The 23,966-nt window shown below is 45.2% G+C and overlaps 1 protein-coding gene and 1 long non-coding RNA gene across 4 annotated transcripts; one reads left to right on the top strand and one right to left on the bottom strand.

Moving 5' to 3' along the window:
- Window positions 1–4,367: 4,367 nt before the first annotated feature.
- HNMT (histamine N-methyltransferase) lies at window positions 4,368–20,395 on the bottom strand. Of its 3 annotated transcripts, XM_055812735.1 has the most exons (8): window positions 20,253–20,385; window positions 18,610–18,692; window positions 16,833–17,030; window positions 15,866–15,918; window positions 12,328–12,435; window positions 8,831–8,961; window positions 8,153–8,246; window positions 4,368–5,123 (listed from the first exon to the last, which is right to left on the bottom strand). In XM_055812735.1, exons 2-8 carry the CDS (start codon window positions 18,669–18,671, stop codon window positions 4,768–4,770), a joined length of 1,002 nt encoding a protein of 333 aa, XP_055668710.1. In that variant the 5' UTR covers window positions 18,672–18,692; window positions 20,253–20,385; the 3' UTR covers window positions 4,368–4,767. The 3 variants fall into 3 exon arrangements, with proteins under 3 accessions (XP_055668710.1, XP_027649666.1, XP_005242420.3); XM_027793865.2 differs by lacking the exon at window positions 18,610–18,692 and having other exon boundaries at window positions 16,833–17,028; window positions 20,253–20,395; XM_005242363.4 differs by lacking the exons at window positions 18,610–18,692; window positions 20,253–20,385 and adding an exon at window positions 18,276–18,577 and having other exon boundaries at window positions 16,833–17,028.
- Window positions 18,298–23,703, top strand: LOC106112792 (uncharacterized). Its single transcript, XR_001227309.3, has 4 exons — window positions 18,298–18,415; window positions 20,828–20,933; window positions 21,305–21,673; window positions 22,799–23,703. It is a non-coding gene; the product is annotated as an uncharacterized LOC106112792 (long non-coding RNA).
- Window positions 23,704–23,966: the final 263 nt, after the last annotated feature.

The following is a 23,966-nucleotide window of genomic DNA, read 5'->3' as shown; positions in this document are numbered from 1 at the left end:
TGAAAGGTTTGGCCTGATGTCATTTATATCTCGAGTCATAATTAACACTTAAAGTTCAACTCTATGGCAATTTTCTTTTAATAACACTTAAAACCTATATAGAGCTCAAAGAATTACACAGACATGATGAAGGATGACTTGAATGGATGCCAGAATTTCAGTGTTAGTAATTAATCCTCAAAGCACCTTTGCAAGGCATATGGGTAGCATCATTTCTTTTCAATTTTTCCTTTGAAGAGAAGTGGGGTTTGCCCAATGCTTCCCCAAAGTCTGTGGAACTTGGAGATAAGGACTGAGGCTTTTTCAGTTTCTAGACCAGCAAACACTCAGCTCAGCCCAGCTCCCATCCTTTTGTTTTGATATATTCTTTAATTTTACCACAGTCTCTAGAAATATTATGGACAAATTGCTTGTCAAATGGCCTGGTTTTTCCAATTAGAAGCTATGCAAATGCAGAAGGCAAGATCTGCCATAAACACAGCTTCTGCTTCTAGGATTTTTGTGTGGATGAAATATGAATCTCACTGGGGAAGAAACGCGCTCTCGGACTGAGACCTTGTAAGCTGAGATTCAGCTCACTGCAGATTTTTATGGTCAAGTTATAACTGCCTGTAAAGCAGAGGTTTAAAATGGAAATGCTGACAAAACTTTTAAACTACAACAGTGGAAATGGCGCTGCAATAATTTATAATCTACAGGCAGCTTTGGATTTATTATCACAATGACAAATGCACTGTCATTGTTAATAGGATATTTCCCAGCAAGGACTTCTTGTTATGCAAGCCAGGTTCACTATGTCATGCAGCATGATAGCAATAAAGTCTACAAGAATTTGTAATGAACTTCAATTACTAATAGATTATGGTTAATGGGAAATATGTGCAGTAAAGATATGGGTTTTTATATGCGCCTTCTGGTACTCTACAAGGCAATGATTTATGCTACAATTTATGTTAACATTCTCCAGTATGAAAAAAAGTGCCTAAATTGGTGGAAAGCCACTCCATCCATAACAAATATTTAAGATAATTTTGCACATCATGTAAATGAAGATGTAAAATTAGATATTAATCCATTTCATTTTAGCATTTGTATTTTTATTAAAAATGAAGACTTTGCCCTTATGCGTAACGGCATTAAAAAATCCTGTCATTGGCTGCAAGCATGAATTACACCGATGGTGAAATGGCCACAGCAACCGAGCTCTAAGTGCATTTGTTCAATTTGCTGTTGTGATTAACAAAGCAGTGAGGATATTTTTCTGTGTATGACTATGTAAGTAACAGCCCTGAAGCTGCTCAGGCAGATGGGTTTGATGCAGAGGCGATACAGACGTGGAGACTGGGCTCCTTTGGAGGACGTCCGCTTTTTTCTCCCCCTGCTTTTGCTTTCCACAAGCCTTCCCGTGTGGCATCGCTCCAACCATGCCTCATCCACGGACATGGGGCTATTCCCTTCCCTGCACAGCAAGCCCCAGTGGGAATTACTTTGGGACAGAATCACCTGACGCAGTGTCAAAGCCACGAGCTCCCGCTTACTTATCAGGGGGACACAGACCCGGGTGTCTGCCTGCTGCCTCCTCCCTCCCTCCCTCCAGCTTTTTTCTCCTGTCCCTGTAATATAATCAGTATATTCCAGGTTTATGTGGCCGTGAAATGAAAAGAGAAAAAAAGATGTCTCCCAATTTAAAAATGAACACTGTTCTGAGACATCTCTGATGGACGTATAGATGCAACGTCAAGGACTGCATTCACCCAGAGTCACATTTCTGCAAAATGTTTACACATCATCTCTGATACATATATTTGGCCAGAAAGGGGCATGCATGCATGAAGAACTTGCAGAACCCTTTCTAGTATATTTTTAAGACAGGTAGCCTGATGCCTGGCTTGTTTCAGTCAGTGTTGTGCTGGTATAAGACCGTTGCTCTTGGCACAAAGCCTATACATTCACTTTCTAGGGGTGCAAGCGAGGAAGGGCCACCCCGCTGGCTCACACATCCACCTGGGGGTTTGCAAAGACCAGGGCTGGTCTGAAGGTGTGCTCTCAGAAGAAATTTCTGCTGGTTGAGATAAGGCAGGCTCTCTGAGAGGAAAACAATTCATTTGGTGCAGAAAGCACACAGGTAAGCTCAAAATTGCTGCATAAATGCCAGCCCATGGAAAGGCTGGACTGCCCAAACATGCTCTGGAATAGCAGTATCGTACCGTACAATTAAGGGCAATTCTTGCATGAAAATGTGGTTCTGCAGTCTATTAGGAGGCTGTTTGAGAGATTTACAAAAATTCCTTCAGTTTTTATGGTCAAATGAGCATAAAATTGTGCTTCCCCACACTCATTTCCTACTAAATAATAGTTACAGTACTTCTTGGAAATGTGTGTGTTACAAATTTAAAATTAAAAATAATTTATCCCTTAAGGGTGCTCTTCTGATTCAGTTTTCCCCCAGTCCCTTAACAGAAGCAGCTGCATATACAGAATGGAGCTTGCTGTATCTTTTTTTCCCCCCAGTTTTTTAATGAAATTCTCCTCAGAAGCAAAACTAGTGGCAGAGGACTGCTCTGGCGTGTCTGCTTTTAGATAAGGAGTTTTCTTCTCCAGCCTGGGGTAAAAGTGCCTTTTCCCTCAGTGAATTTAGCTTTTAAATGAGACCCCGTGCAATGCCACGCACCCAGCAGGCACTCCCTCTCCCCAGCCTCTCCCTTTCCAATTAAAGAGGGGAAGGGGCTCATACATGCATCCACCGTGAATGTCCTGTTTGTGTGTGTATGGTCATTTCTTCCTATTCTTCTCTCCAGACCATCTCTGCTGTTCCTTGTCTTTCCTGCTGTCTTGCACAGTTTCAGAACAAACCTTGCCTAAAAACTCTAAAAAGCTTTTTTCTTTTTCTTTTTTCTTTTTTCTTTTTTTTTTTTACCTTTGCTAAACCCAAAAGGAACAGGACCTGCACGTGCATCTTGTTGCTGGGTTTTGTTGTTGGGTTTTGGGGTATTTTTTGTTCTAGCATTTCTGTGGCTCCCAAAGGTACGTCATCCCTGACAGGGTTGATGTGGCAATATTCAGCGGTCAACCCCTTCGCAAGCACCATTTATAAGAGGCCACTGACAGCACAAAAGAGCTGCAAAAATAATTGTAACTTTAATTTGTTTCCCATTAGAAATGCATGGAGCAATCTGTCCTAATGAGAGTTTTTCTTTCTTTCCTGCTTGTCACTGTAGCTGCTTACAGATACACTGGGGTCTTCTAATGCAGGAATCTGTACATAGCACTGTGTAAAAACAGCAATAGATTTTGTCCCATTCAACACTGAGAAATACCATAGAAACATTCTAAAATACACTGGAATCAATATTTGATCACCAAGACAAGTCTGTGTTTCAAATAATTCACCCTAAAATGAACATAAACCAGCTATTAACACCCCATATAGTTTCTTGTAAATCACTTAAAATTATTAATAATCTATATTGTATCAGAAATATATATGCAAAAATAAAATACAATTGCTCACAGCTGAAGTATTACCTAAAGTAAGCCCTTTCAACACTGAGTCAGATTATTTCAATGGCATAAACCTCACCTGTCTCATGGGATAAACTGAGCATTCAGACTATTAAATTCATTCAAGCAACCCTATTGTATCCCACTATGCATTGTGCCTTGCAGAGAGCGCAACACTTCTTAAAGCTGTAAAATCATTTCGCAAAACAAATGCATCAACTACAAGAGCAGAGACAACTCCGCATGGAGAAGGGACCGAGGAGGTAAAGAATCTTCCTGCTGAACATCGTATACTATATATTGAACAGTTTTACCTGACATGACTCTATTGAAAATGAAACAAATCCCACTGAAACCTGTGAGTTTGGCATCAGAATTTCTTTTCGCTTCTTCATTGTTACACAGCTCACAAGCTATGCATGGCCCTTGCTGCCAGGCTAGAGAAAGGCTGTGGCCAGCAGGTTTGTGTGGCTAAATGAAAATAGCAAAAAGGCCAAAGCGACAGCAGTAGCTGGTTCCGAGCAAAGGCTTTGGGTCAGGGCTCGCTGGTGAAATCTACCTCTCCGGGATGGTCATTACCACTGCTGCACCTCAACCATTCTCAGCTGCTTCCCTCTTGCAGTGCCAGCGTGGACCTGGTACAGAAATCACTCTGCAGATGCAACCTCATAAAAACAAAGTAAAAATACAGGAAAAGGGAATCAGTTCCATTAGATGGAGCTGGCTGCAGAGGCAGGAGCAAGCAACCATCGCACGTGCTGAAGGTGTGAGGCCACTTTCACAGTAACTGGAGGTGTGAGATCTTGAAGTCACAAGCTCAAGAAATCCCACCCAGTCAGTCATTCTGAGCCTCTACTCTTGCCAGCTGCACTGAGAAGTTGTAATTTTTTTTATTTGGTCCATAGAAAGTTTTTAAATGAAGACACTGAAACCATGTACAGTTCATGATTATTTCTTAGGAAACGGTCAGGTTTCTGCAGGGCCTGAGCGGCTGGTGCAAGTTACATCTGTTATACAACATCCATATGATAAAGCAAAATTAACTGCTTAGTGAGTTACACATTCATAATTAGTGCAGAATTAATTGGATATTAAAGTTTACTTGTAACAAAAGACATTAACATTGATTTCTTAACAGGTTCCAAAAATTATATGTCAGTACTGAAGTTAACTGAGCCACGTACAAAATATTGGAAAATGTATTTCAGCTTTTAACAGTTCATATCTGGCTATTTGCTTTGGATCAAGAGGCAAGGAGAGGTTAACTCATGGCTCAATCACTATGACACTCAGGTTGTTATTAAAAAGCACCTTCCCATCTCTTTCTTCGCTGCATTCAGGCTTTCTTAACTCCTCCATTACTTGACGCTTTAGTTCAGGAGGAGCAGTTTTTGAAAACTCACAAGTTTCCGTCAGGAAATCCAGCAACAGCTCCCCATCCTTGTTCCCTTCAACAAAGCAGCTCGTTATGTCCATGGAGGATGGGAGCTCATGGACCTGGTACTTCAGCCCGGCTGAATCCAGTATCCTTTTGATGTCAGCAGAAGAAACGTAAGAGCAGAGATCATCTAAAGGCAAGGAAGACCCATACTTCTTCCACAGATTTTCCCAGCCACTGGTTTCTGAGAGATAAACCACAAGAAAAATGCTCAGGAATAAGGAAAAACACTCTTTGAAGAAATTTTTGATCATCCGTTTTTTCAGTAGTTGTCCTCGTTGTGAGTGGGATCTCTCCAGAGCTGGGACATGTGGTGGAGACATCTGCCTCCCTGCTTCTGTGCCTTGGGATTGGGGCTGCAGGAGGAGATGGACATACCTACCCTGGAGCTCCAGCACCTCCCACCAAGCCCCCAGCTGAGGCCAGAGCAGCTCAGTGCACCCAATCCTCCCTTCTTCCACTCCCAACACGCTGCACCCCTCTGCCTCCTGCACATAGGCAGTATCTCACAGGGACATCTTTCCTGTGTCCACATGCTGAGCACTAGCTATTCGGTGCCATCTTCTTGATTTAAACTATTCCCTAGATTTCAGCTGCCTGTTGGGAAGACCAAGTCCTCTACTATTCCTTCACGTAGTTACCCTGTGGTTGAGCTACACACGAGCTTCATTGAATTACTTAGTACCAGTAAACAATCTCTCTGCTACGTGAAATACGTAGGGTACAAAACTCTCATCAAATTGTCCATGCAGCTGGATGTGTGATGGAGAAAAGGGCGAGATGGACAGAGCTCAGGATGAAGCTGCACCATCCTCCCAGCCTTTAGCCTTGGCTCCCATCACATGCTGTTGGGCATGGACACCGAGAGGGCTGCCCCTCACCCCAAGCAGACTGCCGCAGCCGTGCCAGAAGGACGTTTTGGCTGCATACTGTGTGGGTGTGCAAAGGTGAAGCATGAGGAAGGAAAAGGCTCCTGTAGCACCGCAATCACCGCCAGAACTGAGCCCGTGCCAAGCCCACACTTGCTCATGCACCTCTTCTCAAGGGACCCTTTACAAAGAAAACCAGCTGGGTGAGGTGAACCCTCCCCCCAGTATGTCTTCACATCTTTATTTTCTCTCAGCCTGGATCTCTGATTCAGCATTTCTGCTATAAATCACTTTAAAAGGGTCACCCAGAATGACTGGATGGGATGAAAATAACTCTGAGCCTAATGAGCAGCTCTTGAGAGTTATGACTATAAATCTCCATAACTACTAAAACCAGTTGCTCGTCGGTTTTGCAAATGCTTTATCTGCAAACAGTTATTTATAGTCAAATAAACAGTTTGGAATTTAGAAGAGGGGCTACAATATTTTCTTTCACCTGGTGGAAATTGAATGCAGAGCACTAATTGCAGAAAATTTGCTGGTGTCAGTGTTGTGTGACTCAGTGCCATCTCTGAGCCGAGCAATTATACACTACCTGAACGCAGCATTATTATAATAGCTCTCAATAGGCTCAGCATATGGCACTACTTTTGTTTTCAAGGCGATGTAAACAGATTTTTTAAATATGTTAAAAATAACACCGCATAGCTCTTGCAACTTGCCTGCTCTCCCGGCGGGGCCGGGGCAGGAGGGACTGCAGCCTTCGCCAGCTGACCAAGCCCTCTCCCACCAATCCTACTCCCAGACTGGTTTTTAATTAACACATCCTAATGTGTTTGTGTTGGAGATGACATTACCTTTGTTTTTTGAAATTACCTTTGTTCTGCTTATATTTCAGTACCTCTTTTTGCTTCAGTGCTCATTTTCAGAGCAATTCCCCTTCCCCTCTCTTGATACTCTTCTTTCCCCCAAGGTTTTCCTCATCTTTTCCTCTCTGCTGTTCTGAGCCCTGCTCCTCTCTCCTATTTTCTTGCTGGCCCCAACAATTTCTGCTCCTTTTTGCTCCCTCAGAAAACACAGCCTCACCTGGCCCAGAGAGGATTTCAAATACTTTTGATGAATTCAAGTTTTTAATCACATTTATTTTGAATAGACACATGTTCCTCCCTGTATTCATATTTCACGAATATCCAAAGGGACAGGCTGAGCAACTGGAAAAGTGTTTCAATTAACTATACGCAGGTAATCAGCAATAGTCTGGTATTATGATCTATTCTGGTTCAGCCAAAGAACAGGAACAGTTCTTCTAAATCATCTACAATCAGATCATTTAAAATACAGATTTCTTGCAGTGAACTGCTTGAAAACACTTTAAACCAAAAACTCTTTGGAGAAAAATAGTTTGAATAAATTCAGGTCAGAGAAGTGTCACTTCACGGTGGACGCTTCATGAACACAAAAAAGGAACTCCATCAAACACATTACAGTTCGCAGACATATCCAAATCCAATAAAAAATTAAGCTTAAACCTCTGAACAAGTAACAACATCCTTGACAAAACTATGAGATGCAACTGTTTGCACAACTAAAATTTCCGTGGCTTATGTGGCAAGGTAAAGGCTTTCTAGAGTCAAACTAGACCTCACCATGGCACTACCTCTAGCATATCTTGCCCACAGTGTTAAAAGGCTGTTGTTTACTCTGCTCCCACATTTTCCCACTGGTTTGGCCACAGAGCCTAAGAACAGACTAAGAACGCTCTTTTCCACCCAAAACGATGATATTAAGGAAATGGGCAGTTTGAGAAGAAAATGAACCATATGTGCTCTAACACCTGCTGTATGGCACAGCCGAGTCCTGTTGTAGCTGTTTGCTTAATGCCATTAGTCTCTGGGAGTGAGATAATGAGGTGCCCAGCCTGAAAAGCCTTTCACAGAAAATAGCAGAGGCTGAAGGAGCTCTTGCAAGCGAGAGCTGTGGGATGGAGCCTCTCGCCTGCTGGAGGGCTCTCTGCTGCCATCCATCACTGGCCAGACTATAGGATGGGGAAGGGCAAAAGGTGAGAAAAGACATTTTGTGCCCATGGCACGGGTTTGCTGGCCCACAGAACCTTCGGCTTTACAGTCTGAAGCACAGAGCTGCACAGATATAGGTGGTGTGCAGAGTTCAGTGGGCGTAGATCAGCGGGCACCATTTGTTACTCAGTGCACCTCTGTCGGTGATAAAGGGTGTTGTAAATTAAAACGTGCATTGGTTTCTAGCTGGCCTGTGTTGAACTCACAGGAATCCCAAAGGTCCTCATGGCTCTTGCCATGTGGTGTAATGGTGGTGGGGCAGCTCTCACCTGACACCAGGATAATGAGGAGCTTTGCCTGTGCTTCCAGGAGGCTGTGGAAGTACCGGATAGTCGCTGGGACATCTTTCACGTAATACAGCATCTGGAAAGAGCGGAGATGCTTACGGAGACACAATACTGTCCAAGTGGATATTATAACTGGTACCACTAGGTAAAAGAAATGCAATGGGGGCAACTTTGGACAGAAAAGCAGCAGGACCACGAGACACGTTAGCGCAGCAGCGGGCAGCGGGCTCACACTGCACGCTGGGGGCTGTCACTGCCTTGCCTGCTCCTGGCTGTCCCGGGACCAAGCTCATGTTCATTCACTCATCTGGGATGAAGAGATTTGCCTTTCTTAGCAGTGAAGGTGGCTTGTAATGGCTTTCATAAACTTGGAAATAAAAAGGCAATTTCATGGAGAGGACAAGGAGCTTTGAAAACACTAGTTAAAATGTATTTTTAGTTGACTGCCACCCACAGCCTGGTTAATAGGACTACTGTGCTCAAAGTTGCTTTGCTGTAACCCATCTTTCATTTTTGCAGTTCATTTACCCTTAAGTACTTTAAATTACAGGGAAATAAACTCACCTTTCTTCCCCCTACAGTGGATAATGAGGTCACATACTTCATGCATACTTTTAACAGCCAAGTCTTTGACAACATTTACTTTGCAGAGACTTTTACCTGGACCATGTGAATGAAGTCCCATTTTTTAGACTTCTTCTCTGCATTCATTCGACTTTCATATTCATAAGCTGTCTCCACATGCCAAGTAAACTTTACGTTCTCAAGGTTTGATGTCTCAGCCACACGCTCTGAAATACAGAAGGCAGGACAGTGATATCTCAATTGGAAATACAGGACCAATTTCCATTCTGAGCTTTGATACATCCAAAACTCATATTTAGGTAGAGAGTTTTGGTGCCAGTAGAACACAGCAGTGGAATATTTAAAACCTTGAGCCCGTATGTGAGAAAGGTCTTTGTAGGATGAAGTCTTAAGAGGGTCTGATGCTTTTGCCTTTGCACCCTCATTTGGGCTCTTCTAGTCTTTGCCTCATTAAAAAAAAAAGAAAGAAACTCTTCCTCATGACTGGCTCAAGCTGAATTAAAAGGTGTTGGCTGGGATAACCAGTTAGGAGACCACAAGGGGCACATTTGATGGCAAATGCAAGAAGAGCTGATGGACCCTTCATTTAGGTACCGTGCAAGACCCACGTAGCTGAGCAGAAGCCAGGCCATGGCAAAGGATACCCCAGAGACTGAATAAGTAAATACAGGGCTCGAGGATGGATCAAAGGGTTTTATTTTAGAGAGAAGCACAATTAAAAGCTCGAGAAAGAGAAAGCAAATGGCTCACTCTGGAAATGTGTCACAGGGATGGTGGGAAAGGGAAGGAGCTTTGCTCCCTGGGCAAGGAGCCATTTCTGGACATTTGGCTTCTGAAGTGTTCAAATAATTTTTCAAAATCCCACCCTTTCAGCCAACTGCTTCAGGTGAAAGGGATAATGGTGTTTTAAAGCAAAGACTAGTATAAAGAGTGACACATGGTGTGCTTTCAGACCTTGATACAATGCACACCCAGCAACTGAGCAAAGCAGAAAGCTGGAGAAGTGGATTCAAGGAATAAGTTATACCAAGGGCCTGGCTCATCACTGCATTTCTTTGCTTTTTATAGCAGCAAAACCGAGAGATAATTTCATAATTTAGGGGATGCTGGAATACTAATGTCCATCTGCTGGCATATGGAGCTCATATCACTGCACTCCTGCCTGGCGCTCAGGATTGCCCCAGGACAAAGCTAACCCTGATGCGATTCCTGTGCTTCGCTGGAGTTAACATAAATTTAAAACTTCAATGGCCCAAAGGCAGACTGAGCCTTAGCTACAGAACACATGTTCAAAACAACATGATTTGCTAAGACCAGCGCCTTTACACCACTAATCAAAATGTTTCTCCTTTTGGGCTCTGATTAGGACATATCCCCATCAGACAGATGAGAAATGCTCCATCAGCGCTTATCTCCTCTCTGTTATGGCTGCAAATGGGCCACCCCTTTCGGATGCTGTTGCTGTTATTCTGTTCGCTTCCAGTTATCAGTCACTGGCCCCAGCGCTTGTGGTTCAGATTTAATTTGCCGTTTTAAACTCAGGCTTCATCCAGCAGCAGTTCATATCACCATCACAAATAATCTGGTGCAATCTGGTTCAATTCAATTGCTAGAGAGTCGGTGAGGAGGCATTAGAAAGAAAAGTGAATTGCTTCCCAGGGTGAGCTTTTAAAGTCAAAATTTCAGAAAGGGCAAACTCATCCTGATTGTGGGAAGTTTCTGCCCAAAGGTTCATCTGAAGCCAAAATGTATCACACTAACCATTTTGAAAAGTTTTCCTGAACTTTCTCCTGGGTTCAACCCAGCTTGTGGGGTCACCAGCACCCCAGCCACGGTCACCAAGGAACTTCACCTGGACACGGACCAGAAAAGAGGGAAAGGCACAGCCTGGCCACAGGGCTTTGAGGAGTTCCTCTGTTGTGTGATGCAACCTAAGAGAAACCTCAGCTTGTCATCAATGCACATCCCAGTATGAAGTTTCTCTTGTGAGCTTGGCTTCTCCTTCCCAAGGAGAAAGTATCTGGTTAGGCAGAAAGCATAACTACTGAATCCTTGGAGGCGCAGATAATGTTTCCAATTCTCCCTGGAAATTCTTAGGGCTGAGAAACCTAATTAATGATACCTACTGGGGACATGATTAATTACCAAATAAGAAAGTTTAAAGAAAGAAATTCAGATTAATATTTCATTTCTGGTTTAGCATAAAACTTAAAATAAGGACAACGTCTCGTATTTTCTTTAACTTTCTTCTGGAAAGAAACTCACGGAAGTAGGCTAGGACTGCCAGTGGTGGTAGGTGGTAGGACCACTAGGAAAATTCAGCGCAAATCCAGCCCCACACACCTGTGGTCCACTGCCCAGACAGCACAGAAATGCTATGGGCAAGTGCCAGAACTGTCTTATCAACAGAGCAGATGCTCTGTTGCCCATCCTTTAGTATCTCAGTCTGGAGCGATGTAAAAGTTCCTGGGATTTTGCACAAGCCATCTTTTCAAAGCTCAGTTCCATGTGATACAGAGGCAGATAGAAAAAAAATGATGCGTTTCGTGGAAGCCTTTGGTACCTCCAGAGACATCAAACTCCCCCACTACAGGGAGAAAGGGATTGTTACCATATTGGGTTTTTTCCCCTTTGACTTCCACCAGTTGTTCCATACTGGGAATGCTTCTTTAAGGACTTAAGCAAGAGCGAGAGTTGGAAATTTACAGTGTAGTTTTACAGCCTGGTATTTACTAGTTGGGAGCATTTCCAGCAGCACAGGCTGCTGAGGAGGTTCATTCATTACTGCCACGTCCATCCATCCAGCAGCTGCTTTCTGGCAAGGTACTGCTCACCGCCTGCGGTGCTGTAGCTGGTGTCATCTCCCTACAAGACCATAATGACCTGCTAAGGTAAAGCCTGGTAGGTGTTAATCCAGTGATAATCAAACTGTGGATTGATATTTAATGCTCGATTTGTAGGGCAATTTGCCTGAAGCACTCCTGCCTAACATTCAATCCTCCCTGGAAAATGCTTGGCTTTCCTTCATCGGTGGTGCTCAGACCTTTGGGCTGGTGGAAGGAAACAAGCTCTAACGACATCTTTTCTATCCATCTTGTTTTCCTTTCCATGTTTTCTAATTCAAAGGATGGTAACTAATTTAGTGCAACACCATGAGGTTTAGCAATTTGTTATTTGCAAACGATTTTTAAGATATGCGAGAATTACCACGAGGGAGAATTTTCCCTTTGATGTTGAGGAAGATCCTGATTCAGTGCAAGTTGAAGGAGGAAGAACTTTCTGAAATGTGGGGATTTTACTCTATTCCCATAAAATCATTCATCAGTTCCCACCTTGCTTAGCTTTTAAAGTCTGTCCAGCCCAAGTGTTTGCCACACAGAGTTCGTTGCAATGAGACTGAAGATTGTTGAAGAGCAGTGATGGCAAAAAAAGCATAAAACAGTGAGTTTTTTTAACTTTTAAGAGCCAGTTCTGACAAAAAAGCATTTGAATGTGGGGTCATGCAGTGTTCAACTCTTTTTAATGCATTTAGCATACTGAATGTAAATTCAATTTATTTAAAGTAAAAATACCTTTGTACTTGCAGATTTGGTCAGCACTCGGCTCTATCACGTCATTGTTGATGGGGACCCCTGGATATCTGGCTTGTACTTTTGAGAGGACCAGCAGGTCGATCTCACCTAGGGAAGCGGGAGACAGGAAACACAAGGTGAAAGCAAAGCTCAGGCAAGTGTTACCTCCACCACCATCACATCCCCAGTCTTGAAGACCTATGCCTGCCATTCAGGTATGGAAAACAAACCACACAGGCACATGTAGCTGCTTTGTATTCTTAGCAGATTGTCCCTGAAGATTTAGCTCTAGGGTTTGAGAAAAATATAAATACCAGTCCCAGCTATCCTCATTCCTCCTCTCTGACTACCACCATCAGTGCCAAGGGAAAACCAGACACAGTCATGCATGGCCTGAGCTCATGTTTTGTGGACATGGGCTAACCTGCTGGGGAGGATCCTCAGTGGCTCTGACAGCACCAGTCCTGACGGTCCCGTCACCAGTGGACCTGACAGGATTTCTTAGGATCAGTAATAGCATTGTTAGCCAAGCACCTCACTGGTTACCAGGGCATGTGGGTGAGGGAGAAAAGAGTATGTGTTTACACTGGAATCAGAAACAACCTTTATATCTGTTTGTCTTTAAGTGTCCTGTGACTTGTTCCATAAGTATGACGAATACTACACATACCATTTGTATTTATCTAACCCCTGTTTACAGAACACCCCAGAGCTGACTGTACTTTTTTGGGGAGGAGTAGTTCTCTCTGGACATTGTTCAGGCCAGATACAATTATTTTACTGTGGGAAGTACCAATAGATCCAACATTTCAAAATTTAAAATGAGCTGCCATTGCTCTTGGTCACCTTTCCCCATCCACAATAGAGGAAGCTCAAGGAGCTGATGCTCCTGCTGAGACACGTGTCCAGGGACAGCATCACGCTGGCTTGCTTAGCTTTCTTAAGGCTCATGTCTGCCTGTTGTGCTTGAATAAATTTTAGGTGGAAAAAAAATAACAGAAGAATAAATTATGGTAGAAAGAGTGAGACAGAGGGTATTGGTGGCAAATAATATAGAGCCAGGGGTCATGTTACCAACAAATATTGAACTTTTATAATACCATATCATAAAAATCCCTGCAAATTAACAAAAAATTCTGTACTGAATGGAAGATCATCCAGCAAACCCTGACAGCCAGACAGGCCCTTGCTGAGGGACCATGCAGGGATGGCCCCCATGGTATTTGCACAGCCTCTGCCCACCCTCATGATTTTCAGTGCCCCTGGGCTCCTGCCACTTTAGTGTTAGCTCACTTACACAGAAGATGTGAGGTACAAAAGGAAAATATTGGGGATTAAATAGCCATAATGTGTTCCCCAGAGCTCAACCCAGCACACCAGGTCCTCCCCCAGGAAGGTCCCTTTGACTACAAGGAGATCTCTGCCTGCTCCTGGCTCCACCACACATCACCTCGGGTCAAAATCAGGCACCCCAGCCCAGGTCTCACTGGCTCATTTAAGCCCTGAGAATTTAACATAAAAAGTGAGGAAGAGTTCAATTTTTTCAGACTTACGTGTCTTTCTTAAATCAACTGATAACACCAAAATTTACATGGCATCTGTGCAAGCATGTTCCTTGAGGGAGGGAAATTGAATTTCTGAAGTAAGATAAATAGATGCAGCTTTGCTGTCACTGCAAACCCTGTATTCTGCTGAAAAATCAGAGCAAAGCCAGTCATCCACAGGCTGCCGTGGTAAAATTTGGGAACACAGGTTTTGTAATGAGCTACTGCAATATTTTGATTTTTGGTTGCTTTACCAACTTCCTGTAAAATGGATTAGCCCTTGGAAAAGGCGTGCAGGTCCTAATAAAAAAATAATTTTAATTTTGCATTTCCATATGGAGATAGGTTAATATATTCCTTTCCACTCTTCTGTGGCCAAACCACCCTTGTATTGCTTTTAACCAGAAAAAACACCCCTTTTGATTCATAATTTAATCCACAGCCTTAATTGACTTCAGTTAGCTCTTTTATATGCAAACAAGTGTCCTGAGGCATTTTACAGTCAAATCTGTGGCAGCTTGCATTATCAACAATTTGGCAATTAGGCTATCCGAATTATTTAAACTCTCCAACACAATTACCTTTTAAAGGCTACCACTATGTTCACCATTAAGTTTCTAATTAAACGTTTTACGTAACGGGATAGTTTATAGCACAGTTGCTACTTTATAGCAGTGTTGATGACTTTTATGGTTTTTAAAGGTACAGAGTGCTGCGCGCTGGAGTGTGAACTTAATAAGGCAGAGGCTGTAGGCGAAGACAGGCACTGTATATGGGCGTGTGTAATGGGATATGATGCTACATTAAATGGTTTGCTTGTCTCTCGAGGTGGGAAAGTGGAAAAGAAACACTTCCCTTCCGTGCTCTCTCCCTGCGAAGCGCAGGGGCAGGTGAGGCCAGGGCAGCAGCTCCATCACTGCCCTCCGACACCAGCCAGGGTTAGCTGGGGATTTGGGAAGCTGCTCCCTCCTGACCACCCGAGGACCCACGACCTGAACAAGGCAGAAAGCAGCAAGGGTCTGGTAATTTTGGGGGTTTTGCATCACAAAATGAGCTTTGCCTGCATGTTATTGAATGTCCATCATGCTAAGCTGGAGCATCCCTGGTTAGGGAGTTGTACCTCACCTGCCTAAAGCGTTCCTGTCAAAACCAACATTTTTGGGAGCAGAAGAATGGTTTTCTTTGTTTGGAAAGCGATGTTCCTGCTCTGTCACACTGCCTGTTTTATAAATAATACCCACCATTTACATACAATTATTTTTACTTATTAGGAGAGATTGACAAGGCTGAGATTAGTCTTTGGAGATAGTATGACTAAAGCATTCAAACTGAATTAACTGTTCATAGAGAATTTAAGTTTGATGACTTAATGGGCAGAGCAGAATTAGAAAATTCATAGACTTTAATTATGGGGGAACTTAAGGAAGAACTTAATGAAAAGCATCCACTCGATGTTATTGGTATTGTTTTTCCACCCAGTGAACTTCAGATAAGACACTCTTTCTGATCTCTTTGGATTTCTTCTGGAGCTTACATTCAGCTCCAGTGCTGTGGGGGAGGGTAGATCCCGGAGGGTACAGGCAAAACAGAAGTCAGCCAAGGCAGGAGGCAGCGATGGTGAGGAGTTATCACCTCAGTAAATAGTTACAGGGGAAAATAATTTCAATGCCAGTAAAAATTTAATAATCTGAGGAATCTAAGAGATTATGGCACTTTTTTTTGGCATAGAAACACTATGGGGCAGGTCAAGCCTTTCCCTATCCTTGAGGAGCAATGGTGCAGAAGAAGGTTTCTTGTGGAGGACATGCAAGTATCAGGGTGAGGAGGCACAAGCTGTTTTTAGGCAATGTGGCCACACACCAGCTAACACCATCTGTCCCCCGGAGCTTTTCAAGAGAAGACTTGTTTCCCACTTGGCTCCTTTCTGCAAATTTTAATCCTCTATTCTTGAAAAAAAAGGTAAAAGCACATTGATATTGAAGTCCATAGCATACCTGCTCCACCACCAACGCTCAGAATATTGATTGTAGACTTCCCGTTTCCAATACTGAAAAACATTATTTCTGTGTTTTAGGAGAGCTTCCCGGTAGAGAGGGTTACATGCATTGCGCGAAGCACTGGAGATCCCATGAAGACTACAATCTGCAGAACAAAATCAAATGCAACCTGCACATGTACAGGTGTGCCGGTGAGCTGGCAGGAGGGACCAGGTTCAGAACTCTGCTCTTTGGAGATTCCCAATTTCCCGTTAATATGGCAATTTGCAGGGGAGTTCTGCTTTCATTACATGTGCATACAAGCAGAAGCAGGTACATGTCTTCTCTGTGTCTGTGCTTCGAGGACCACAGCAGCTGAGCAATTATTTGTAGAAGTTTTACATTTTGCAAAACGGGAAGGAAGAGGGAAGAGTGTAACATGCTTAAAATCCCTTAGCAAGGTCTTGGCAGAGCCATAAACCTCCAAGCCCAGAGAAGGGCCTCCCCGCAGGCAGGATTTGATGCCGGCTGCCTGCTGCCCGAGCCAGCCCGCAAAGCGAGGGCTCCAGCAAAACCCACGCACCAGCAAAGCAGGAGCATTATTTAGACATAGCAGAGAGGGCCTAAATATCACCTGAAAAAAACTACTTTTGAAAAGATGTTTTCAGCCAAATCTAATGTTAGAATATAATATCTGTTGCTCTATTTTAGAGTTGATTCAGGGTAAGCTGTATTTGCATGCAAGGAAAGAATCCAGCCTTATCTCCCCGCTGCTAGGCAGGCTCCAGCCCAAAGAGCAGCCGCTCAGCTGCGTGTACAAACAAAACTCCAGCCAAGCCCTATCAGAGCCCCACAGATGGGACGGCCGGCGGGGAGCAGCAATCTGTCTTTTGCAGGCAGCCCCCCCAGCTCAGCCGAGCCCGTCACCACCGTGGGCCCATGCCCAGGGTTGTCCTTCAGCCCCATGTGGCCACCTCCATGTTACCTTGCTATCACGGCGGGCAGCTGCCTCTGTATGAAGCCATGCATGCACTGGTGCTCGGTTGAATTCGTGAGGAAGAGACGGAAAGACTGGAGGTATCTGGCAGGGTCGGTGCACAGGCTCCTCATGGGTGATGCCATGCTGGGGGGCAGAAGGGTGCTGGAGGGGAAGGTGGCTCCCTGCAGCTTTTCTTTCAGACCTAGAGAAGGAATAGCAAATGCTGCAGAGGTACAAACCAGCATGCGCCCAGACTTTGCTCTGTGTCCTCGCCCCTGCCACTGCGCCTTAGAGCACTTAAAAAAGTATTATGCAATTTTGCAATAGAAGCTGTAAATCAGGTTTGAGCAGCAAAGGGTGATATGTCATCTTTAATCTGCGCAGAGGAAATGCCAACACTTTTTAACTGTGCTGACACAGGGCTTTGTTAAAACCCAGTAAAAGGGTCTTTAGACAGTTCTTAAATAAAAGAAAAATTCCCCTATTTCTTGAAGGCATGGAGAGGCTCCAAAGACTTGGTCTGGATTAGAAGAAAGTGCAGCACACATCTCCAGAGATGCTGGCAGATGTCTCTATCTGCTTTTTTAATCTTTTGATGTTCTTAAAGGGAATGTTGACGGTAGGGTGAAAACAATAAAAACCTTATAATGCACTCTTTATTTTTCTAGTTTCTCTGAAGATAATGGTGTGATTCCCACGGGCTAAGTACTTAATTCAGGAAAGTCATGTGAGCTACAGGAATGGATGTTGTGCTAAACCCAGCTTATACAGTCGGGAGCCGGGGGAGGCAGGGTGTGCTATCAGGAAATGTTGGGCTGTACCCTGGAAAGTGCACAAAGATGTGCTCATCCCCTCTTAAACCACAGCTTAAGTCCACCATGTCTTGTCATAACTGGCAAGGAGAAAGAGGAACCCTTCTCCTCCTCACAAGTCCTGTGTTTAAGTACTGCACCATATCTCCCCAGCGTCTCTTAACCCATCTCCTCTGGTTTTCCAGCAGAGGTTATAGCCCAGCCACCTCTTGTTATTTTTATCGCTGCCTTTGGACTGTCTCCAGCCAAGCCCTGTTGTTGTTGAAGCACAGCAGCCAAGGGTGAAAGCCTCCCACGCACAGACATCCCCTGGCTCCCAGCGCAGCCTGGACAGCTTTCCTCACCCTACCGGGACCCCCCTGCCCCTTGCCTTCACTTACCAGCCTGACCACTGAAATAGAAACCATGGACTTTTTCCAGACTAGTGTTGTCCCTTTGGACTGTAATTCTGCCCTCTGTTGTGCTCAAGTCCCTCTGAGCTGCAGATCAAATAGCAGCTGTCCTGTCTCTCCTCCAAATCACGAACAGAGACACAGAAGAGCAGTGGGCTCCGGTTCCTACTCGCCATTACCTCCCTTTCTGGCACTGAACTGCTGATCATTTTCCTGACTAACTGTGCAACCATCTTCCCACCCACCCAATAGCTGTCTCATCAAGGCCACGTCTTCCTCCCTTGTTTATGAGAATGTCACAGAAGATGGTGCAGCCCTAAAGCCCCTGTACAGGAACACCTCCTTCTCCCCTGTACAGCTGGGCTGCTACACCGCCGGCAGAAAGGTGGGTTTGGCACAATTTCTCCCTGACATCTCCACATTGCCTGGCCATTGTCTTATTCTCTTCCTGGCTCTCTCTCCTTCTTGAAGGATGATTTCTAGGGACAGCCTTCATGCTGAGCAGCTGCAGTTCCTCAGCTCCTCCTCCTGCCCCCTCTTCGACCGTAGCATAAAATGCTTAGCTTTGCCAGCTTTCCTTTGCTGCTCATGCCAACGTCCAGGTTGTGACATGCTTCGGGTTTGCAGCCCATGAGCCACATCTCCACATGTCCCAAAGGCTCCTGCAGGAAGATGAACAGTGAAGGTTGGAAGCAGTGCACTTTCTCCAGTGCATGCTGCTACAAGAGCCATTAGATCAATTAGCAATGCCTGCTCATTGCTGTACTTGGGGAAGTCCTGAAGAGCAGTGGTGACCTCTGAAGCAGGAGCCACGGTATGATATTCCACCCATACCACCACCGAGGCATACCTGGCTTTTGGCATGCTCCCCGTTCCCCACCCTCTCAGACAGCAAAGTGCTTTCAAGGGAAAAACCAGCAAAAATGAGTATGTTAAAAAGCAATGATGAAAAAGGCCTGGTAACAAACAGATGGCAGAGCTTTAAAAACTTTGCTGGATCTCAGATGCCCACGAGACCGGTCAGAGTGGCACAGGAAGGTGACAACCTCCCCAGCCACAAAGCTTTCCCCCCCACCGCCTGCTTCAGCAAGCCTGGTGCGTTAGATAAGACAGGTGACCTGGCCTGTGCATCAGACAGACCAACAAACCACAGCTGGATTGACTCTGTCAGGTGGGGGGCGATGGCCCAGGCATCACCCACCACTCGCCCACAGGCAGCACGCTGCCCACGCCACCCACCGGCTCCGCTGCTGCGCCTCAGCCTCCGACCCGCGGCCCTGTCTTTGCCCATACGGCAAAATCCCAATTAACCTCGGGAAAGCAAGGATGTATTTTGCCAGAGAGCATAAGGAAGCAAACACCTGGATGTATGTCAGGTGAGAATTCCTCGCTGCTAACCCACCCTGAAGATAAAGCGGTCGGTATATGCCCTGTTTACCCATTCCTCTGCTCTGCCCAGCTCCTCGCTTTTTACTTTAAGTGCATAGAGGCTTTGCTACTTGCCACTAACAAATTTTACCGTCTTCAATCTTGAAAAAATATTTTGCAGTTAATAAGAGGAGATTTAGATAATCAACCTTTTTTCTATGCCTCCCTCTGCTTCCCATGATTTAATTTGCCGACGTCCCCTGCTCAGCAGTCTCTAATGAGCAGCTGAGATTCATTTTCATGTTAGGTGCAGTTCACGGAATTTGTCTCATTTATTTCATTATGATTTTGCCTGTTTGAATGTGCTCTATTTATTTCCTGATGGTTTTTGCTGTTTGAACGGCAGCCAGTTAACTTTAAAAATGAGTAAAGAAAAGGAAGAAAAGGATTTTTTTCTGGATCAGGCTGATAGAAACTTTTGGATAATAATGTTCTCTTGCACATCTTCCCTTCAGCCATAATCCAGATTTATATGTAGCTCCCTAAAAAGATTGAGGAGTTGCAAAACCAGACTCAGTGTTTACACTGCGGTTACTTGTTCCACCCCTGGTTTACACCAGCGCCAGCAGAATTAAACCTGCTTTATGCTCCCTGCAAAACCCTTTAAACCTTCCCCAGGAAGCCAGAGAACAAAGTGACCCTGCCCTCAGCCGTCAAGTATTTGCAGGCGGAGCTTGGGCTGATTAGCAGAGGATTACGCCTTGTTGCTGAACACCAGCAAAACACGGATCCCTCTCGCAGGAGTTGAATGCGATCTGTGAAGCTTGTGCTCGCCTCGCCGCAGCCATACTTACACGCGCGCAGGCTGTGTCTCTCGGGGTCGTGGGCTCCCACGGCGCGATGCCACTGCGGTGCTTGGGACACGCTCCCGGCCGGCCACCTTCCCGGCAGCTGCTGCTGTCCCACCCCCGGGGCTGCGACGTGGCAGCGTGGAGGAGGTTTTGCTGCCTGAAAAAGGAGCGAGCACCATCCTAGCCTCGTGCGGTGGCGGCTGCCTGCAGAGGCAGAGCGGGCAGTTCAAACCCTGCCTGCCACATCCACCCGGTGCCTTCCGCATGGTGCCCACCAGCCATCCCCCAGCCATCCCCCGGGACACACCTGGCACGGCCACCAGTGCCCCGGGAGCGTTTAAACACAGAGCTCTATCGATGTGTTAATTAAGACTCCGGATGAAAAATAAAGCCCTGCCACTGGTATAGAAGAAATGCAGCTCTTGACAAATTGGAAATAGTTGTCTCAGTGTGTGGCACGTGGTGACGTGCGGGATCATTTACAGTTTGCCCATAGAAGCCTACCATTACAGATTACCTTGCTTTTTAGCTGGTTTTCTTGCCAGCAGCTGAGATTTTGCTTATCCCTTACTTTCCAGGGCTGAAGCAGTGGGAAGCATTTTCTGAGCTGCGTGCACCCTCCACAGCCCTGTTTGGAGAAGTTTTATCCCAGGGAACACAAGAGCGAAAAAAACATTGACCCAGGTCTGCTATCACACTGTGTTTTGGTGTTCGGAGCGTTAATAAAATATTTGCTCTGTGTGTGCCTCAAATTATTCATTGTTCCTTCATGTTTAGTGAGAAGGAATTTTTTTGAGTTAAATGAAGACGTTTTCCTTCTGGACATAGATGGAGAAATTAACTGTTCACATTACAAAAGTCATGTAAAAGAATACCAGTAATGTTAATAATAAAGCTTTCAAAGCACAGTTACAGGAAGAATGGCTGTAGTTGGAAGTTTAGTTGAAAGTTTATGGAAAGAAAGATTTCATATCAACATTTAAACTTGTTCAGCTAGAACAATGAGGGTGTGGGAAGGCAATAACCGCTGCATTTTCTTCTCTCTCCATACACAGCACCATTTCCAAACGACTTTGAAGGAAGGATATCCAAAGACAAAGACCCTTGGCAAACAGCAATGCCAAAGCCATGCAGGAGGGATGAGCAGACCCACAACTGTTTTTCCATTTGAAATTGACAATCACGACTTCAAGAGGCATTTTAAGGAAAATGAAACCCCAGCTACTCTGTCAGACAGCTATGAATTGAGCCAGCTCCTCTTGGCTTGCAGTGTCCCAGCAAATGCTGGTTCTGCAGCAATGGCTCTCACATGGGCTGTGGGTGCAAGCCCTGCTGCAGCGGTGGCCGTGCAGTGCTGTGCAAAGCCCTGTCCTGGCTCCATACCAGCGATAAGCACTCCTGTTCAAACATAGCTGAATAGCAAGGTCAGTGGTGGTTTCTGTTTTCCTGGTTTTCTCTGCAGTTCTGGAAATCCAGATTAATTGGCATCACCAGAGCTGTGCAAGTTGGTCAAAAGAAAATAAACTCAGTGCATCTGGTCCATGCTTTTCTCCCTCTGCCATCCACTAAATATGAATTTTCCAAGCGCCAGTTGCCATTTAAAATGAAAGCCTAAGTTTAGAGAGCCAAAAATACAGATTATATGCATCTGGTGCTTTTAAGTGCTTTATGAAAATAAAAGATGCTGCTGTTAATTTGCTTCTTTAATTTCCCCTGGAGACATATTCTGTGAGCTTTAAGCCAAATCCCAGTCGTTTCACTCTGACGTGGGCTCAGTGCTACCATGGTGCAGGGTAAATGGGGAGAGGGGATGCTGCACCACCACCTGGACCTCACTTCCCTTGCCCCCAGCCCCGTCCCTTCCCAACGGTGTCTGTATGATGCCCTGCAGATGCACCTGTGCCCAGGGCAGGGCCGCACTGAGCCAGAGGCTACGAGCCAGCAGGGAAGAGCAGGAGCCAGGCCAAGGGCTGGCATCATTCTGCAAAATGAAATCCTGCAGAGAAGCTTGTACATTGCCCCCAGGCAGATCTATGGTCTTTCTTCATTAATGTGGTTTTACACTGTTTAATATCAATGCTTAGAAAAGAAAAATCACCTCCTGTGCCATTTTACCATACGTCCTCTTATATACAGCACTGTCCTAGATGGCAGGAGGCTGAGTTATTGAAAGGAGATCCCACAAGCCTTGAGGGCATCAATATTTGGGAAATAATAGCTATTGTGCATTAAACATCTCTCTGTCATGACAGCTCAGGGGACAATTCACAGCTCTGTAGATACTTGGCCAACAGTGTTGTGGGATAATATTAAAACACAAAGCTGTGAGTAAGACGAGTCCACCCAGAAACCTGGCAAGGACCCAAGTAGTTGTCACTGGCCCCTTAGGTGAGGCAAGAGCTGGGAAAAGTCAGCATCTGCAGATTATTTCCTTCTCTGGAGTAAATCTGCAAGGGTTTTGGCTGGAGATTTATACTCTGGGAAGGAGGAGAAAGGAATTAAATGTTACAGTCTTGGGCCAAATGAATCACTACCATTTTTTCTCTCAGGGATGCTGCAAGCGCTGCAGGGAGACAGCCCTTGCTGAAGGAGGAAAGGCGCAGGGGAGCATGCCCTGGCACATGCTCCCCGGGGTGGCCACCAGCCATGTCCAGCAGTAACGTGGGGTTTCCTGTACGTTGTGCTGATCCATAAGCTCCAACAGCCTCGTCAGTCCCATGGTAGAAGTGGGAATAGCAGCATAAATTTCTCCACTGAAGATATAGAAGAGCTGTGATAAGTGCTTAATCAATTGATGCCTTCAGGGATGAAAGTGCAATCTAAGTTGACAAAAAAGCTGGGTGCAAGCAGGATATTGGGACTGGCTGCTGGTTACACATGATGACAGCTGTGTGATGCTGATTTTATCTTGGAAGGGATGGGAGTGCCGGAATAGACCATCCATCACGTGCACAGCTGTAGCAGCCCCCACTGAGGTGAAGATCCATCCCTTTGGAGCAGGGATTCAAGCGTGGAGTCACAGCTGAGCAACATGAGCTTGGGAACAGGCAGGGGATGGATCCCCCTGCCTTAATAAAACCTGAGAGCCCAAAGTACAATGGGTCAGATGTAGGAAACTGGATTTTCAAGAGGCAGCAAGAGTGGGAAAGGCTGGGCAGGGAAGACCTAACTTCTATCCTGTCACCAGACTTCAGAGCATCTGTGGGTGGACCAAATATCTGAGCCCAGAGATCCAGGAGTTTATTGGGCTTACCTCTGGATTTGATTTAATCACACTCAGCCAGCCTGATAAAAGCAGAAGCTAGATGTTGCTTAATGTCTAAAGAATTAGTTCTGCTGTCTTCTAATAAAGCACGCTGATGTAAGCTGGAGTTGATAACAAGATTGCTGTGCTGGGGTAACAAAATCTCATTTTGCAGGACAACCTAACTGTCAGTGCCAAAGAGCAGACAGGTTATTGCTCACGCTCCTCCAAGGCTGCCTTTATTAAAATGAAAATTTCCAAAGCTTTGCATGCACACACACGTGGCCACAGGTGCTGACATCCTCCTGGGGGGGAAAGGGGCTAGCTGCAAGGCCACAGCCACCTCCTTGCTCCTGCTGCTCATGAGCTGAAGCCCTTGCAAAGCGGGGTGCCCTGGGGGACCTCTCTGCCGCAGGTGAAGGGGTCCATGTCTTCGCAGCCCCCACCCTCACCATGCCTTTGAGGTAGCCTTG

This window comes from Falco peregrinus, chromosome 8, assembly GCF_023634155.1.
Source record: "Falco peregrinus isolate bFalPer1 chromosome 8, bFalPer1.pri, whole genome shotgun sequence".
Lineage (NCBI taxonomy): Eukaryota > Metazoa > Chordata > Aves > Falconiformes > Falconidae > Falco > Falco peregrinus.
This window is presented reverse-complemented; position numbering and strand designations above follow the sequence as displayed.

Coding starts and splice junctions, on each gene's coding strand:
- HNMT (XM_055812735.1), bottom strand. CDS start 18,671: ATGTGGCTCATGGGCTGCAAACCCGAAGCATGTCACAACCTGGACGTT. Junction 17,031..18,609: donor GACGTTGGCATGAGCAGCAA/AGGAAAGCTGGC, acceptor TATTCCTTCTCT/AGGTCTGAAAGAAAAGCTGC. Junction 5,124..8,152: donor CCTCATTATCCTGGTGTCAG/GTGAGAGCTGCC, acceptor TTTATCTCTCAG/AAACCAGTGGCTGGGAAAAT.